Source organism: Microplitis demolitor, chromosome 4 (genome assembly GCF_026212275.2).
Source record: "Microplitis demolitor isolate Queensland-Clemson2020A chromosome 4, iyMicDemo2.1a, whole genome shotgun sequence".
NCBI lineage: Eukaryota > Metazoa > Arthropoda > Insecta > Hymenoptera > Braconidae > Microplitis > Microplitis demolitor.
The window spans coordinates 520,278-537,785 of NC_068548.1; the positions used below are offsets into that span (position 1 = coordinate 520,278).

At 30.4% G+C, this 17,508-nt stretch overlaps 1 protein-coding gene across 1 annotated transcript; it reads right to left on the reverse strand.

Moving 5' to 3' along the window:
• Nucleotides 1-8,120: 8,120 nt before the first annotated feature.
• On the reverse strand, nucleotides 8,121-16,750 carry LOC103574661 (uncharacterized). Its single transcript, XM_014439579.2, has 10 exons — nucleotides 16,566-16,750; nucleotides 16,301-16,397; nucleotides 16,058-16,231; nucleotides 14,500-14,618; nucleotides 12,241-14,419; nucleotides 11,338-11,437; nucleotides 11,043-11,119; nucleotides 10,548-10,731; nucleotides 10,302-10,471; nucleotides 8,121-8,863 (listed from the first exon to the last, which is right to left on the reverse strand). The coding sequence occupies exons 2-10, from the start codon at nucleotides 16,355-16,357 to the stop codon at nucleotides 8,738-8,740; spliced, it is 3,186 nt and encodes a 1,061-aa protein (XP_014295065.2). The 5' UTR covers nucleotides 16,358-16,397; nucleotides 16,566-16,750; the 3' UTR covers nucleotides 8,121-8,737.
• Between the last annotated feature and the right edge of the window lie 758 nt (nucleotides 16,751-17,508).

Consider the following 17,508-nt stretch of genomic DNA (forward strand, 5'->3'; position numbering starts at 1 on the left):
TGGATTTTAGGAGTGAGTGATGAATACGTGTATCTGGATAAATGGTACTAACTTTGAGAATTTATTTACTTGGAAAGATTTTAATTAAATGGAATGAAGAAAAAATTAACAGTATTTATATTAATGTTAATAATAAAATCAGCAATATCTGTTGTTTAATATTTAAATATATAATAAACGGGTCGTATTTTGTCAAATGACAAGAACGAATACAATATACATTTTTTTTTAGTTATGATAATTTTTTTTTTTTTCTTTTAAGAAAATAAAAGTTATTTATGGAAGAATAATATGCATGCACAAAAAAAAAAAAAATATTATTTATTCAGTAAAAAATATTTAAATGGAAAGTGATATAAATATACAATTAATTTATTTAATTGTTGATATTTTTATTAGTTTATATTATAAACATAATTATTAATTTAATTTTAATGGATAAAGTTAAACAAATACACATTTAATAGAATATATATTTTGTTATGTTTTTAATTTTTTAAATTAAATGTTAATAAGTATTGATCAAAGATTATATTAATGGAAAAATATCCGCATATACACTAGGGTAGAATTGATAATTATTATGAGTAAAATAAAAATTGAATTTCCGTAAATATTTTTTTAAATTTAATTTGATAAATTTGAATATTCTAAATAAATGAAAATAAGTCAATTAATGTAATATTACAAATAATGATAGTAATTCTACTTTATAAAAAAAAAAATTATATAATCTGTAATTCATTATTATAACCGAATTAATTAATTATTGTGTATAAAAATGATAAAAAAATTCTTGCCACGATTTTTTAGTGAAATTTTATATTTATAGAATATTTGTATCAGATATAAGTAAATATGTGATTGAATTTGATAATCTATGAATCATAACCCAGTAAAATATGAACGGGTGGTCACAAGTTCATGCATTTGCACTAATGCGCATGCGCGACAATGAAGATTCTAGAAAAATCGCTAAAAGATCATTTTTTATAGACTTTATATATGATTATGGTCATATACAAACATAAATGATCAGACATAATCATTTATATATCAAATATAATAAATGTAATTATATATTACCATATAAATTAGACATGTACATATATGAGTATCTGCGATCAGAAAATGTCATATTTTAACATATATGAGAATTTCAGATCTAGTATAGTCATATTTACTTCCAATAGTCATCAGATGTATACAAAATGATCAGATATGATTATATATTATTAAATAATTTATAGAAAATAAAAAATCTTTTTGTAACCAAAATTTCATTGTCACAAAATTCTAACCCTAAAATTGAAAGTGTAAATATTGCAGACATACACCTTTTTAACTATATTATATAAAAAAAGGAAATGATTAAAATAAAATTTTAAAAAATGCATGTACTAAATTTTAAGTTGTCTAAACATGCCTTTTTTAAATTTTTGTTTTAGAAACAAACTTGCTGACTTTTATTAGTCTAAAAACGCATTTTTATATCTTTATTCTATTCTTAAATTTGATTTGTTTGTTCGAAAACTTGAAAATTGCCACGTGTCTGTTACATTCACACTCATTTTAAATCATACTTTTTTTTTCAACTATATATTTATGGAATACATAATTTAATTTTTTCATTGTTATCTATTCTATTATATTACTTATAATAAAACAGAATAAAAAAAAAGTTTGCTTACCTTTTACTTTCATTAATTCCCTACTTTGTTTACTTCCATACATAGAAACTTTTTCTAGGTTAGAAAAAAACAAGTTACAAGTTTTTAATTATTATAATCATTTTTATTACTAATATTATCATTATCAATAATAATCATTACTTAATATTTATTATTATAACTTTTTTCATTAATTACCATAATTAATTATTAACTTTTACTTTTTTTTTATTTTTATCTTTTATATAAAAAACAAATTGTATGTATATGTAATTATGTACAATAATTGAAACCTTCGACTAATATTTTATTTTACTTTAATAAATTCATAAATTAATTAAAACAATCAATTTGTTCTTCATTTAATTATTTTTTTAATTTACTTTCATTTGATCCATTTTTATCACGATTAATTTGTTCATACTTAAAATATTAATTTAATTTGTTTTAACTTTTATTGCACACTCCTATTTAGTTAAAAAAAAAAAACCTTTTAATTTAAATTAATAATTTTAGTTTTTACTTTAAAATAAAAATCATTTTTTAAAATTATTTTATTCATTCAAATTGATTGTTCACTTTTTGTTAAAAATTCATAAAAATAATTATTAATTTACTTAAATTAATTTTACTTGATTGTGAAGGTTTCAATTATCCGCGATTTGTGATGTTAAAAAAAATGATTTATTAAATTAACATAAATAGTAAAAAAAAAAAAAAAATGTGAGAAGGCTATCTATATAAATAGTATTGAAAGTAATTTTTTTTGTGGATCATTTGTGAATAGAAAATGAAATAAAAGTAATATTAGACAGACGAGAGAAGAAAAATTATAAATATAAATAAAAAAAGTAAAATTGAACATTTAGAGTGATTCGTCTCCAGGAGCTGACGTTGCGGAGCTTCGAGGTTGGATTTGAGTTCTATTTGGAGAGTTACCAGCAACTGCGGCTTTTTGTTGAGCTGCCAAACATTGTTGTATTTGTTGTAGCTGAAAACATTATATATTCATACATATCAGGGTTTTTTCCCAAGAAAAAAACACTTTTGGTTTTAAGAGTGGGTCTAAAATATAAATTAAATACAAGGAAATTTTTTATGGGAGACTGTAAATTATAATCTTCTTCTGCTATTAAATGCAGACACTTGTGTGAAGTGTCTGTTTAACCACAGACGTTTTGGCTTAGGTGTTCTACAGCTAGAAGAGATATCGACGGAATTCTTGAGACTCTTCACTAGAGTTTCCAACTGTTGGGACGTCAAGTCCCGAAGAAACTCCTCCAAGTCTAAGACCTTGACGTTGTTGGTTGTTTGGGAATCCATGGTGACGACAGTAACACAGTTGAAAGATTAAATGATCTCTGGGTCACTATGCGTGCCGTATATAACTTCCGCAAAGGCAGATGAGTGTATAGGTCCCTTTGGTACCCCCACTCTTCGAATGTGACCAATGGCAGCGAACCACAATAGACCTACTAGAATTTCTCTGAAGAAAGAGATAGAAAGACCGTGGCGCGCTACTATTGGTCAGTTTTGAAGAGTGGGGGTACTTCGAATGTGACCAATGGCAGCGAACCACAATAGATCTTCTAGAATTTCTCTGAAGAAAGAGATAGAAAGACCGTGGCGCGCTACTATTAGACAATTTTGAAGAGTGGAGGTACTAAAAGGGACCTATACCGTTGAGTCTGTATGTGCGCAAGTTGTTTTATAAGGCACGCATAGCGACCTTTGACTCGTTACCAATCTTACCAACAAGTGTACACGACGCAATGGCTCCAGCAGTATCAACAATCGACAGCAACTACAGCTATTCTGAGTTGGAGGTCATTTTACGAGCTGTGAGGCCCGAACGAGTGGACGCTTTGGTCAAGAGCCTGAAGAATTTCGCGAAGAATCCAACCGGGGTACGAGTAGCGAAGCCTAAACGGCTTTTGCTGGGCAGACACCTCAGAGAGTTGTCGAAGAAGAAGGCGAAAAACCCTAAAAAACTCTGGCTGGAACGACACTCTGCACAGTTTCCGTAAGAAAGACATCTCAGTCAGGTGTCAAATACGACGGAGGTGAACACAGAGCAGAAGACAGAGTAGAAGTCGAAGGAGAAGAGCTGTTAATCAGCGTGGAAAAAAAAACGGCCTTTTTCAAGGCCACCAAATTTTTGAAAACGTAAAAAAACATTCAAGTTTTTTCTTTTTAACTTCCCTTTAGAAAATTATAAATTTTCAAAATTTTGGGGAGTTATTGGTTTCACTCCGATTTTTGAAAATAAAACTTTCGAGGTCCTAAGAAACTATTCTGACTATTTTCCGGATATTAACTTACATAAAACTTTATCACTTATTTTAATATTATATTTTCCAAATTTTAAATAAAAAAGTCGTTTAGGTCTTATTTTTTAAAAGAAAGTACATACTAAAAAATATCTTACCTGTTGCTGTGATATACTGGCAACGTTAATGCCCTGAGTTTGTTGATTAACTACATGATTATTAACATTAGCACGCGCGAGTAATAATTTAGTAAGGAGTGTATGTTTATTTGCAGGTACAGCTTGGGAAGACGGCGATGCTTGAGTCGTCATAAGCACTCGTTTTGATGCTTAAATTAAGAAAATTATTTTTATCTCCTATTTATATTAAAAATAATTAAATGATTAATTTTAACTAATAGTTACCCATAATTGGAGTTAACACTTGTTTATTACCAGATAGTAACGCAACTGCTGTTGTAACAGCAACCGTAGCAGCGACCATCTATTTATATCAATAACTTATTAATAATTACTAAGGCGGATTAATCTTAATATATATTTTTAAAAAGAACAGGTTGAATAAGTATTGAACTAAGTCATATTCTGTAAAAACATTCATCAGAAGAAAGTATTTTATAGTTTAAGTATTCGAGATCAAAATGGCGGATGAAATTATTGCGATCAGAGTCATCTATCAAATCGGAACCTGCGACCCAATCAGATCGTAGGTGACAATCTTTGTCTGTAATTGCGACCCAATCATATTGCAGTCTTCGCCCCGAATTCTGACTGCGACTGGTGACAAAAATTTACACTAAGTTGGATTTATCGAAATTTTACATTTTAGCTATTGTCCAATAATTTTTAGTGTAATCAATACATGCCTTTCTTTCTAAATTATTTTTAGTGTTTAAAACAATCTTTAGTCGATTTAGTGCGAAAACATACTAGGGAACGCGAACGGCAGCAATGCTGCCTCTATAGTCCATGTACAAGTAAGACCTATTGGAACTTGCGACCCAATCAGATCGTAGGTTACAATCTTTGTCTGTCATTGCGACCCAATCATATTGCAGTCTTCGCCCCGAATTCTGACTGCGACTGGTGACAAAAATTTACACTAAGTTGGATTTATCGAAATTTTACATTTTAGCTATTGTCCATTAATTTTTAGTGTAATCATTACATGCCTTTCTTTCTAAATTATTTTTAGTGTTTAAAACAATCTTTAGTCGATTTAGTGCGAAAACATACTAGGGAACGCGAACAGCAGCAATGCTTCCTCTATAGTCCATGTACGAGTAAGACCTATTGGAACTTGCGACCCAATCAGATCGTAGGTTACAATCTTTGTCTGTCATTGCGACCCAATCATATTGCAGTCTTCGCCCCGAATTCTGACTGCGACTGGTGACAAAAATTTACACTAAGTTGGATTTATCGAAATTTTACATTTTAGCTATTGTCCAATAATATTTAGTATAATCAATACATGCCTTTCTTTCTAAATTATTTTTAGTGTTTAAAACAATCTTTAGTCGATTTAGTGCGAAAACATACTAGGGAACGCGAACGGCAGCAATGCTTCCTCTATAGTCCATGTACGAGTAAGACCTATCGGGACTTGCGACCCAATCAGATCGTAGGTGACAATCTTTGTCTGTCATTGCGACCCAATCATATTGCAGTCTTCGCCCCGAATTCTGACTGCGACTGGTGACAAAAATTTACACTAAGTTGGATTTATCGAAATTTTACATTTTAGCTATTGTCCATTAATTTTTAGTGTAATCATTACATGCCTTTCTTTCTAAATTATTTTTAGTGTTTAAAACAATCTTTAGTCGATTTAGTGCGAAAACATACTAGGGAACGCGAACGGCAGCAATGCTGCCTCTATAGTCCATGTACGAGTAAGACCTATCGGGACTTGCGACCCAATCAGATCGTAGGTTACAATCTTTGTCTGTCATTGCGACCCAATCATATTGCAGTCTTCGTTCGGAATTCTGACTGCGACTGGTGACAAAAATTTACACTAAGTTGGATTTATCGAAATTTTACATTTTAGCTATTGTCCAATAATTTTTACTGTAATTAATACATGCCTTTCTTTCTAAATTATTTTTAATGTTCAAAACAATTTTTAGTACACAAATTTATAATTTATAATTTATTTTATTATTTTTTTTTTGAATTTTAAAATTAAAAAAAAAATTAACGAGTCTGCTTGAGATCAAATTTATATTTTGCACTACTTTTTTGTTACAGAAAATTTTAAGTGGATTTTAGGAGTGAGTGATGAATACGTGTATCTGGATAAATGGTACTAACTTTGAGAATTTATTTACTTGGAAAGATTTTAATTAAATGGAATGAAGAAAAAATTAACAGTATTTATATTAATGTTAATAATAAAATCAGCAATATCTGTTGTTTAATATTTAAATATATAATAAACGGGTCGTATTTTGTCAAATGACAAGAACGAATACAATATACATTTTTTTTTAGTTATGATAATTTTTTTTTTTTTCTTTTAAGAAAATAAAAGTTATTTATGGAAGAATAATATGCATGCACAAAAAAAAAAAAATATTATTTATTCAGTAAAAAATATTTAAATGGAAAGTGATATAAATATACAATTAATTTATTTAATTGTTGATATTTTTATTAGTTTATATTATAAACATAATTATTAATTTAATTTTAATGGATAAAGTTAAACAAATACACATTTAATAGAATATATATTTTGTTATGTTTTCAATTTTTTAAATTAAATGTTAATAAGTATTGATCAAAGATTATATTAATGGAAAAATATCCGCATATACACTAGGGTAGAATTGATAATTATTATGAGTAAAATAAAAATTGAATTTCCGTAAATATTTTTTTAAATTTAATTTGATAAATTTGAATATTCTAAATAAATGAAAATAAGTCAATTAATGTAATATTACAAATAATGATAGTAATTCTACTTTATAAAAAAAAAAATTATATAATCTGTAATTCATTATTATAACCGAATTAATTAATTATTGTGTATAAAAATGATAAAAAAATTCTTGCCACGATTTTTTAGTGAAATTTTATATTTATAGAATATTTGTATCAGATATAAGTAAATATGTGATTGAATTTGATAATCTATGAATCATAACCCAGTAAAATATGAACGGGTGGTCACAAGTTCATGCATTTGCACTAATGCGCATGCGCGACAATGAAGATTCTAGAAAAATCGCTAAAAGATCATTTTTTATAGACTTTATATATGATTATGGTCATATACAAACATAAATGATCAGACATAATCATTTATATATCAAATATAATAAATGTAATTATATATTACCATATAAATTAGACATGTACATATATGAGTATCTGCGATCAGAAAATGTCATATTTTAACATATATGAGAATTTCAGATCTAGTATAGTCATATTTACTTCCAATAGTCATCAGATGTATACAAAATGATCAGATATGATTATATATTATTAAATAATTTATAGAAAATAAAAAATCTTTTTGTAACCAAAATTTCATTGTCACAAAATTCTAACCCTAAAATTGAAAGTGTAAATATTGCAGACATACACCTTTTTAACTATATTATATAAAAAAAGGAAATGATTAAAATAAAATTTTAAAAAATGCATGTACTAAATTTTAAGTTGTCTAAACATGCCTTTTTTAAATTTTTGTTTTAGAAACAAACTTGCTGACTTTTATTAGTCTAAAAACGCATTTTTATATCTTTATTCTATTCTTAAATTTGATTTGTTTGTTCGAAAACTTGAAAATTGCCACGTGTCTGTTACATTCACACTCATTTTAAATCATACTTTTTTTTTCAACTATATATTTATGGAATACATAATTTAATTTTTTCATTGTTATCTATTCTATTATATTACTTATAATAAAACAGAATAAAAAAAAAGTTTGCTTACCTTTTACTTTCATTAATTCCCTACTTTGTTTACTTCCATACATAGAAACTTTTTCTAGGTTAGAAAAAAACAAGTTACAAGTTTTTAATTATTATAATCATTTTTATTACTAATATTATCATTATCAATAATAATCATTACTTAATATTTATTATTATAACTTTTTTCATTAATTACCATAATTAATTATTAACTTTTACTTTTTTTTTATTTTTATCTTTTATATAAAAAACAAATTGTATGTATATGTAATTATGTACAATAATTGAAACCTTCGACTAATATTTTATTTTACTTTAATAAATTCATAAATTAATTAAAACAATCAATTTGTTCTTCATTTAATTATTTTTTTAATTTACTTTCATTTGATCCATTTTTATCACGATTAATTTGTTCATACTTAAAATATTAATTTAATTTGTTTTAACTTTTATTGCACACTCCTATTTAGTTAAAAAAAAAAAACCTTTTAATTTAAATTAATAATTTTAGTTTTTACTTTAAAATAAAAATCATTTTTTAAAATTATTTTATTCATTCAAATTGATTGTTCACTTTTTGTTAAAAATTCATAAAAATAATTATTAATTTACTTAAATTAATTTTACTTGATTGTGAAGGTTTCAATTATCCGCGATTTGTGATGTTAAAAAAAATGATTTATTAAATTAACATAAATAGTAAAAAAAAAAAAAAAATGTGAGAAGGCTATCTATATAAATAGTATTGAAAGTAATTTTTTTTGTGGATCATTTGTGAATAGAAAATGAAATAAAAGTAATATTAGACAGACGAGAGAAGAAAAATTATAAATATAAATAAAAAAAGTAAAATTGAACATTTAGAGTGATTCGTCTCCAGGAGCTGACGTTGCGGAGCTTCGAGGTTGGATTTGAGTTCTATTTGGAGAGTTACCAGCAACTGCGGCTTTTTGTTGAGCTGCCAAACATTGTTGTATTTGTTGTAGCTGAAAACATTATATATTCATACATATCAGGGTTTTTTCCCAAGAAAAAAACACTTTTGGTTTTAAGAGTGGGTCTAAAATATAAATTAAATACAAGGAAATTTTTTATGGGAGACTGTAAATTATAATCTTCTTCTGCTATTAAATGCAGACACTTGTGTGAAGTGTCTGTTTAACCACAGACGTTTTGGCTTAGGTGTTCTACAGCTAGAAGAGATATCGACGGAATTCTTGAGACTCTTCACTAGAGTTTCCAACTGTTGGGACGTCAAGTCCCGAAGAAACTCCTCCAAGTCTAAGACCTTGACGTTGTTGGTTGTTTGGGAATCCATGGTGACGACAGTAACACAGTTGAAAGATTAAATGATCTCTGGGTCACTATGCGTGCCGTATATAACTTCCGCAAAGGCAGATGAGTGTATAGGTCCCTTTGGTACCCCCACTCTTCGAATGTGACCAATGGCAGCGAACCACAATAGACCTACTAAAATTTCTCTGAAGAAAGAGATAGAAAGACCGTGGCGCGCTACTATTGGTCAGTTTTGAAGAGTGGGGGTACTTCGAATGTGACCAATGGCAGCGAACCACAATAGACCTTCCAGAATTTCTCTGAAGAAAGAGATAGAAAGACCGTGGCGCGCTACTATTAGACAATTTTGAAGAGTGGAGGTACTAAAAGGGACCTATACCGTTGAGTCTGTATGTGCGTGAGTTGTTTTATAAGGCACGCATAGCGACCTTTGACTCGTTACCAATCTTACCAACAAGTGTACACGACGCAATGGCTCCATCAGTATCAACAATCGACAGCAACTTCAGCTATTCTGAGTTGGAGGTCATTTTACGAGCTGTGAGGCCCGAACGAGTGGACGCTTTGGTCAAGAGCCTGAAGAATTTCGCGAAGAATCCAACCGGGGTACGAGTAGCGAAGCCTAAACGGCTTTTGCTGGGCAGACACCTCAGAGAGTTGTCGAAGAAGAAGGCGAAAAACCCTAAAAAACTCTGGCTGGAACGACACTCTGCACAGTTTCCGTAAGAAGGACATCTCAGTCAGGTGTCAAATACGACGGAGGTGAACACAGAGCAGAAGACAGAGTAGAAGTCGAAGGAGAAGAGCTGTTAATCAGCGTGGAAAAAAAAAACGGCCTTTTTCAAGGCCACCAAATTTTTGAAAACGTAAAAAAACATTCAAGTTTTTTCTTTTTAACTTCCCTTTAGAAAATTATAAATTTTCAAAAATTTGGGGAGTTATTGGTTTCACTCCGATTTTTGAAAATAAAACTTTCGAGGTCCTAAGAAACTATTCTGACTATTTTCCGGATATTAACTTACATAAAACTTTATCACTTATTTTAATATTATATTTTCCAAATTTTAAATAAAAAAGTCGTTTAGGTCTTATTTTTTAAAAGAAAGTACATACTAAAAAATATCTTACCTGTTGCTGTGATATACTGGCAACGTTAATGCCCTGAGTTTGTTGATTAACTACTTGATTATTAACATTAGCACGCGCGTGTAATGATTTAGTAAGGAGTGTATGTTTATTTGCAGGTACAGCTTGGGAAGACGGCGATGCTTGAGTCGTCATAAGCACTGGTTTTGATGCTTAAATTAAGAAAATTATTTTTATCTCCTATTTATATTAAAAATAATTAAATGATTAATTTTAACTAATAGTTACCCATAATTGGAGTTAACACTTGTTTATTACCAGATAGTATCAATTGGCTAGCAGTAACCGTTTTAGCGACAGTTACCAATTGATTAGGAAGAACTGCTGATTTAACTTGATTAGCTTGTACTTGTCGTGTTAATTGATTAAGACGCGGTCTTTGTGATCCCACTAATTGTATCGCTTGTCCACCCTTTCATATATAGTTTTATAATTATTAAGAATATTCACGTGAAAAACATATATGATCATTTTATATAAAAATTAGAGTAGTAGTACCGATTGCGGCCACTGCGGCGTTTTTGGACATTTTATACTCTTTCAATTAATGAGTAAGTCTAAAATATAATTTTCATTGTAAAAGTGTGTTTAGGTAAACTTTTAGGCAAATTTTAAAAACCGAATTCGGATTTTCATATATTTTATTTAAATTTATTCGAGTGCCAAAACTGGCCCTCAAGCGGCCGAAACCGGTACTCTAGACTATGCTTCAATGAATCTCACCTGAGAAAGTGTTACAGCATTAGTATTACGTATATTTTGGTGTGTTAAATTTTTAACACCCGAAGGTATAATTTGAGCTGAAATACCAACTAGATAAATTAATATTTCATATATTTTAATATTAACTATAATAATATTGTTAATGTATGATCGATATATTTTTACAAATCTTGGGAATATTTTTTTACTAGTTTTGTCCCTCTACTATTGATTTAAATAATTAACAATATAAGCAATAAAATGAGGTTTTGTTCATTAATTAGATATTAAGTTAATAATTGACTAAATTTCTTACCTATTGGCAATGATAAATGAGTATTGGCAGGATTGGCTATTACAACAGTTGGATTAGACCCCGCAACTGCTGTTGTAACAGCAACCGTAGCAGCGACCATCTATTTATATCAATAACTTATTAATAATTACTAAGGCGGATTAATCTTAATATATATTTTTAAAAAGAACAGGTTGAATAAGTATTGAACTAAGTCATATTCTGTAAAAACATTCATCAGAAGAAAGTATTTTATAGTTTAAGTATTCGAGATCAAAATGGCGGATGAAATTATTGCGATCAGAGTCATCTATCAAATCGGAACCTGCGACCCAATCAGATCGTAGGTGACAATCTTTGTCTGTAATTGCGACCCAATCATATTGCAGTCTTCGTTCGGAATTCTGACTGCGACTGGTGACAAAAATTTACACTAAGTTGGATTTATCGAAATTTTACATTTTAGCTATTGTCCAATAATTTTTAGTGTAATCAATACCTGCCTTTCTTTCTAAATTATTTTTAGTGTTTAAAACAGTCTTTAGTCGATTTAGTGCGAAAACATACTAGGGAACGCGAACGGCAGCAATGCTGCCTCTATAGTCCATGTACGAGTAAGACCTATCGGAACCTGCGACCCAATCAGATCGTAGGTTACAAAGATGGGGGAAGCGTTATTTGCTACAGAAAGAGGAGATATGAAAAAACTACCATACGCATGCGCGAACAAGAATATTGTGATAGTGGGAGATGAGTTTCAGTCAGAGCATAACTCAAAGCCCTCACTGTCATTCCTAAATACTCTATCCTAGCGATCGCAATAATTTTTCCCAAGTCTAGAATTCAATGATTCGAATATTTTTCCATGAAAAAAATTGACCCATTGTCCTTCTTAAAATCATTAAAAAAATAAAAAATACTCACACTAGAAACAGTAGTACAAATATTGCTGGCAGATGAAATCGGTAGCGAAACAATAACACCGGAAGGTGTGACCGAAGCAGTAGCAGCCGAGACATTGATAGGCATCGTTATGGGAGAACTCAAACCCGGAAAGGAAACTTGTACATTCTGCAATCCATTGATGGTATTGGGTAGACTAGTTAAATTAACACCTTGAATAGTAGCTGCCGGTGGAGGACTCGTCATTGGACTAGCCGGCGCACTTCCTTGACTGGTTAATCTCTCCAAGAGCGAACTGTTGTTGTTCATACTCGGTACTGGATTGTCAGCAGAGGGCGTATTCGCCAATAAAGCGTGTAATCTCACAGCCGTAGCTTTAACCGGTTGCTGTTGTTTAGCAAACTGACTTGTCAACGCGGAACTAAAACTAACCCGCACCTGTCCTGTAGTGTTAGGAACTGTTATGACATTACCAGGACCCAGTACACGCTGTGGTATAGAAGCATTCAATGATATCCTACGCGTTTTTTGTTGACTACAATTAGGACTATTCAATAAACTTAGTATAGCTGCATTGTTATTTTTCTGCTGAACTTGGACCTGTTGCGGTACTTGTTGAATTTGCGGTACTTGTACCTGGGGTACTTGTTGGATTTGTGGCACTTGCACCTGGGGGACTTGCACCTGAGGAACTTGTACCTGGGGAACTTGAACCTGTGACACTTGTACCTGAGGAACTTGAACCTGTTGTTGAATTGCGTTAACATTATTGACATTATTAAGCGCAGCAGCGGCAGCAGCAGCCTGTTGACTTTGTTGAAATTGTTGAGCAGAATTCATTAATGACGTAACTAATGCACTTATAGCTGGATTTGAATTTCTTTTAAAACTACCATCTTGACTTGACTCGCCGTGAGATGGCGCTGCCAATGCTGCCTGCAGTACCGGTACCTTCTGAACATTATTAACCGACTTTTGAAATACTAGTATACCCGATCCGTTAACTTGATTATCATCGACGCCATTTTGCTGCTGCTGCTGCTGAACCTGAACTTGTTGGAGCTGTTGGTCATCGTTTATTTTTATAACTTGTCCCAAGTTGTTCAATTGTCCCTGAGCACGTGATATTATTTGGGCAGCAGCAGCATTCTGAGCTTGGATTTGAGCAGCGAGAGCCGCTTGGGCAGCTTGAGCAGCCTGATGTCTTTGCATACCAGGGGTACAAGTAACACGCGCGGGTTGTCCTGGTACGACATGTTTGATACGGACATTTTTACGGCCTTCCTCAGTGAATATTTCAGTAAATTGCTGCATGTAATGGTTCGCTTGAACCCGGGTTCCAAGAGTAAAGCGACAAGCCGAACCATTGCGTTCTCCTTCACGGTAATCCCGATCCACGTACAACTCGCCCAAATATTCGGAATTCGATGGCCGTTGGAGGATCGATAACTTAATGTGATAAACGCGACCTTGTCCGCGTTCAGTCTCGAGTATGTATTCTTCAATTAATTGGGGTAAGCAGTCTTTTGTTTCACGTGGGCGTTCGTAAGCTTTCGCGTACGTAAGGACATCTATTGGTGATGATGGTGGTAGCAACGGTGGACTTATTAGTTTGGGAGCTGGACAAGATGTCGTCAGTGATTGGCCACGTTTAGCACGGATACGTTGCATCAAATCTTGTATTGTCACTCCTTCATTTGCTGACGACAATTGTTCGAGTTTTCTTTTACGATTGACTGTAACCTGGGAATATTTCTTGGCCTGACGTTGCAGACTTGTATCTGTACAAATAGAACGGGATGAACGAATACGAGCAGCAGCTATGGTTGGCGCTGGATCTGGATCTAGACAAAGTGGACCCTGAGTTACTTGAAGTAAACGTGATTCGAGTAGTAGTCGATCTTCGTGACTCCAATCACCGTCACTCGTTAATGTATTTATGTCGGTTAATATACTTTGGGTTGTCGGTTTAAGTAACACATGATGAACTTCCGCTTTACCGTGGAATAAATTTTTACGATAGTCGCGTACTTCGGCGATAATACAGCCGTCGTAAAATAAATGGGAATTCGTGTACTCCAATTGTTCTGCTAAAGATGACGGTAATTGGCCATTGTCGATACATGATAATAATTCCCCTTGTTCGTAACCCATAAGTTGGGTTTCCGCGAATGAATTTTTATCAAAATCATTTTTATTGCTGTGAGGAAGAAACAGTTTGTTTAGATTTTTGTTTATGGGAAGTTTGTTTATTAATCAGATTAATTGCGAGTTACTTACTTATTTCTTACAGCTAATGAGTATCCTTTATTACCGGAATAAAGATTAACAATAAGCGTATGTAAACCTTCTCTTTGTACAAGTCTACCAAGTAGGTCGCATTCATTTTCTAAATTATACTGCAACAAAACAAAGTCATTGTTTTTATTGATGGATGATATTAGATTTTATATTAATTTAGGGCTTTTTTTAGGCGACATCGGACTTTTTTTATGCTTCCGATGACGACCGAAGTAGCATTCTTAAAATAGTCTTATTTAAATCTGTATTTTAAATTTTGAATATTTTCATGCAAACAGTCTTAATTCGAGTATCAGTTTACTTGAATATTGATAAAAATAAATCATATAAATCATAGACTTCAATTAAATTTTTTCTTGTTTTCAGTATTATGAGTCAAGTAAATATGTTTACTAATTTAATTTTTTCTCAGTCAGTAGCCTTGATTTAATTTTAAAGTGCTACAAATTTACATTGTGGCAGGATAAAATTAAATCGAAAATAGGGTGAAAGCTACTGAGGTTAGTATTTTAATGCTGACCACGCGTTGGTTTCAAAAACGCCAACTATTGGTATCTAACGGGTCACGTAACCCTTTGGCACTACCGTGTTTTTTAGCGTCGCTTGCACTATGGCGATATGCTATAATTTGAATAGTGTGAGCAAAATGCTGACTAGTTAAGGGTCGGCAGTACTGTTTCTGGATTTTAGATTTCTAATTATGTTTTAAATATTTATAGGACTCGAATGATGAAAATCTTCCGAGAAAATTCGTTTTATGCATTCAGCATGATCAATTAATTAATAGAAATTTAAAATCCGAGAACTTGATGAGTACGGCGCAGCTTTAAGTATCTAAGCCAAGTATTGCAACAAATTTACTTGAGATATCTTATGGTAGTATTTCACTTTAGACTTTCCCAAGACTGATCATGCAAATTCGATATTTTAGGCGGATTCTGCAGTAATTCTTGTTTAAAATTCTTGTTTAGGATAGGAATCACTGCAGACTTTCTTTATAGATTTCTATTAGACTTTATAGATAATCTTGAGTAAGACCTGATCAAATCTTTGGTAAGTATTCTTATGAAATTGATCTTATTCAAATTTTATTTAAACCTTCAGTAACAAGGATTTTATAGTCTTGCTCAAAACAATGCTACTAGGGCATACTATTTTCTTAAATCTTGAGTTCTGGTCTTTCCTAGTTTATTATCATCTCTCAATAATTATTAAAAACCTCTCTTTAAAAATAAAAAAGAAATCTGACCGAAAGTTAGTGACCTGCTACTGCAACTTGTCATCAAATTGAATTTAAAGTCAACTGGACGCAAACTTTGAGAAAGTTGATGACAAGTCAATAATCTGTTATCCTCCAGAAAGTTGCCTTCAATTTTCTCAAAAATTTGACATCTTGTAGTTAAGTCACCAAGTCTCAAGTTGTCATCAACTTAATCGCAACTTGACACCAATTTTCTGACCAAAAATTTTAGCTACCATTTTTTTTTTAAAACCCGGTCATTAATTAAATTACATGAATAAAAAAAAAGAAAATTACCAATACAGAATCAGGTGTAGCATGGGGCACTTTAGACAGCTCTTCAAAATAAAGCCGCGTCAATCTAGCATGTATGCTATGTTTTGAATGACCAGCCAGACTTTTTTGCATAGACGACGACGAACTTTTTTCAAATCCATCTTTTAAATTTTTTGACACTTGATTTATCATATCCTGTCAACAATAACAACAGTATCAATAAATAATCAATTAATCAGCCAATTAAATAAATAAATAAATTACCTGCGCTCGCTGGTAGGATTCTTCAACACCCGAGGTAGTGCCCATCATCATGGACATTTATAATTACTCATTAATATCATAACTTAATAATCATTATCTAAAATAATTATAAATTCGTTATAAAATTTCCCAATTAATTAATTAATCAATTAATTATTATTATTATTATAAATAAAAAAAAAATTCTACATGCAGTTGTAAATTCAAATAAAAATTAAAAATAACAATAAAAAGTAAATAACAAATGAAAAATATGTAAACTTACATTTTCAATAAATAATTAAATATATGATATTATTATATATTAAATAATTAATAATATAAAATCATAACCTCTGTTTTATATTTTGTATACTCGAGTTTTAAATGAGTGTAAGAAAATTGTCTTTCTATTATAAATAATATATATGTATATATGTATGTACGAATGTATGTATGTATATACACAATTTATAATATTATTAAATATATAACACACACTTGTTTACTTAATTTTTAAATATTAAATAAATACATCGTTATTATTGTTTATAACTTATTGGATTTAAATAATATATGTAAAAATAATTAATAACATTATTTATAATTATTATATTATTAACTAAAAGTGTCATTTTCAGAGCACTAGAGTAAGTAACCTATTATACAAACACCACATAAGCACAAATATATTTTTATCGGTTTTAACCGGAGCTCTTCGGCTACGTTCGTTATTGCGCACATGTATGCCTTGTCATATGGATATTTATATGTGTGTAAATATATGGATATAAGTGGAAATTATTGTGTGGGCGATGGTAATGTCGTCTAGAAGTTGTTACTCTTGTTTATGAGATGGCGGCATATTTAAATTTTGAATTATGGCTTTGGCGGTAAAATTTGAATTTTTAAATTACCGAGTATTTGAAAAGTTTTTATTAGTAAGCTGTCAGTTTAAATTTTCGGATAATTTTGACTTAAATATTTTTCAGAATTTTTGACTCAAATATTTTCGAAAATTTTTAACAGTTTTTTAAAATTTGATTTTAAATTTTAAATTTAATGATATTTTTACCGCGTAATTCAAATTTTGGATTTTTTAATTTTGTATGAGTGGTTTTTTTTATAAAAGGGGTCAAATGGGTCAATTAAAATGAATTTTGTTTTTAAATGAATCACAAATTTGAATTTAATTTTTTTGGCGCCAAACTAAAAAATTTTAAGAATCA

What these genes read in the sequence shown, in the direction of transcription:
- LOC103574661 (XM_014439579.2), bottom strand. Translation starts at nt 16,357, where the DNA reads ATGTCCATGATGATGGGCACTACCTCGGGTGTTGAAGAATCCTACCAG. An exon ending in TCATTAGCTGTAAGAAATAA is followed by an intron (nt 14,420 to 14,499) that starts GTAAGTAACTCG and finishes TCTTCCTCACAG; the next exon opens with CAATAAAAATGATTTTGATA. An exon ending in AGTGTTAACTCCAATTATGG is followed by an intron (nt 10,472 to 10,547) that starts GTAACTATTAGT and finishes TCTTAATTTAAG; the next exon opens with CATCAAAACCAGTGCTTATG.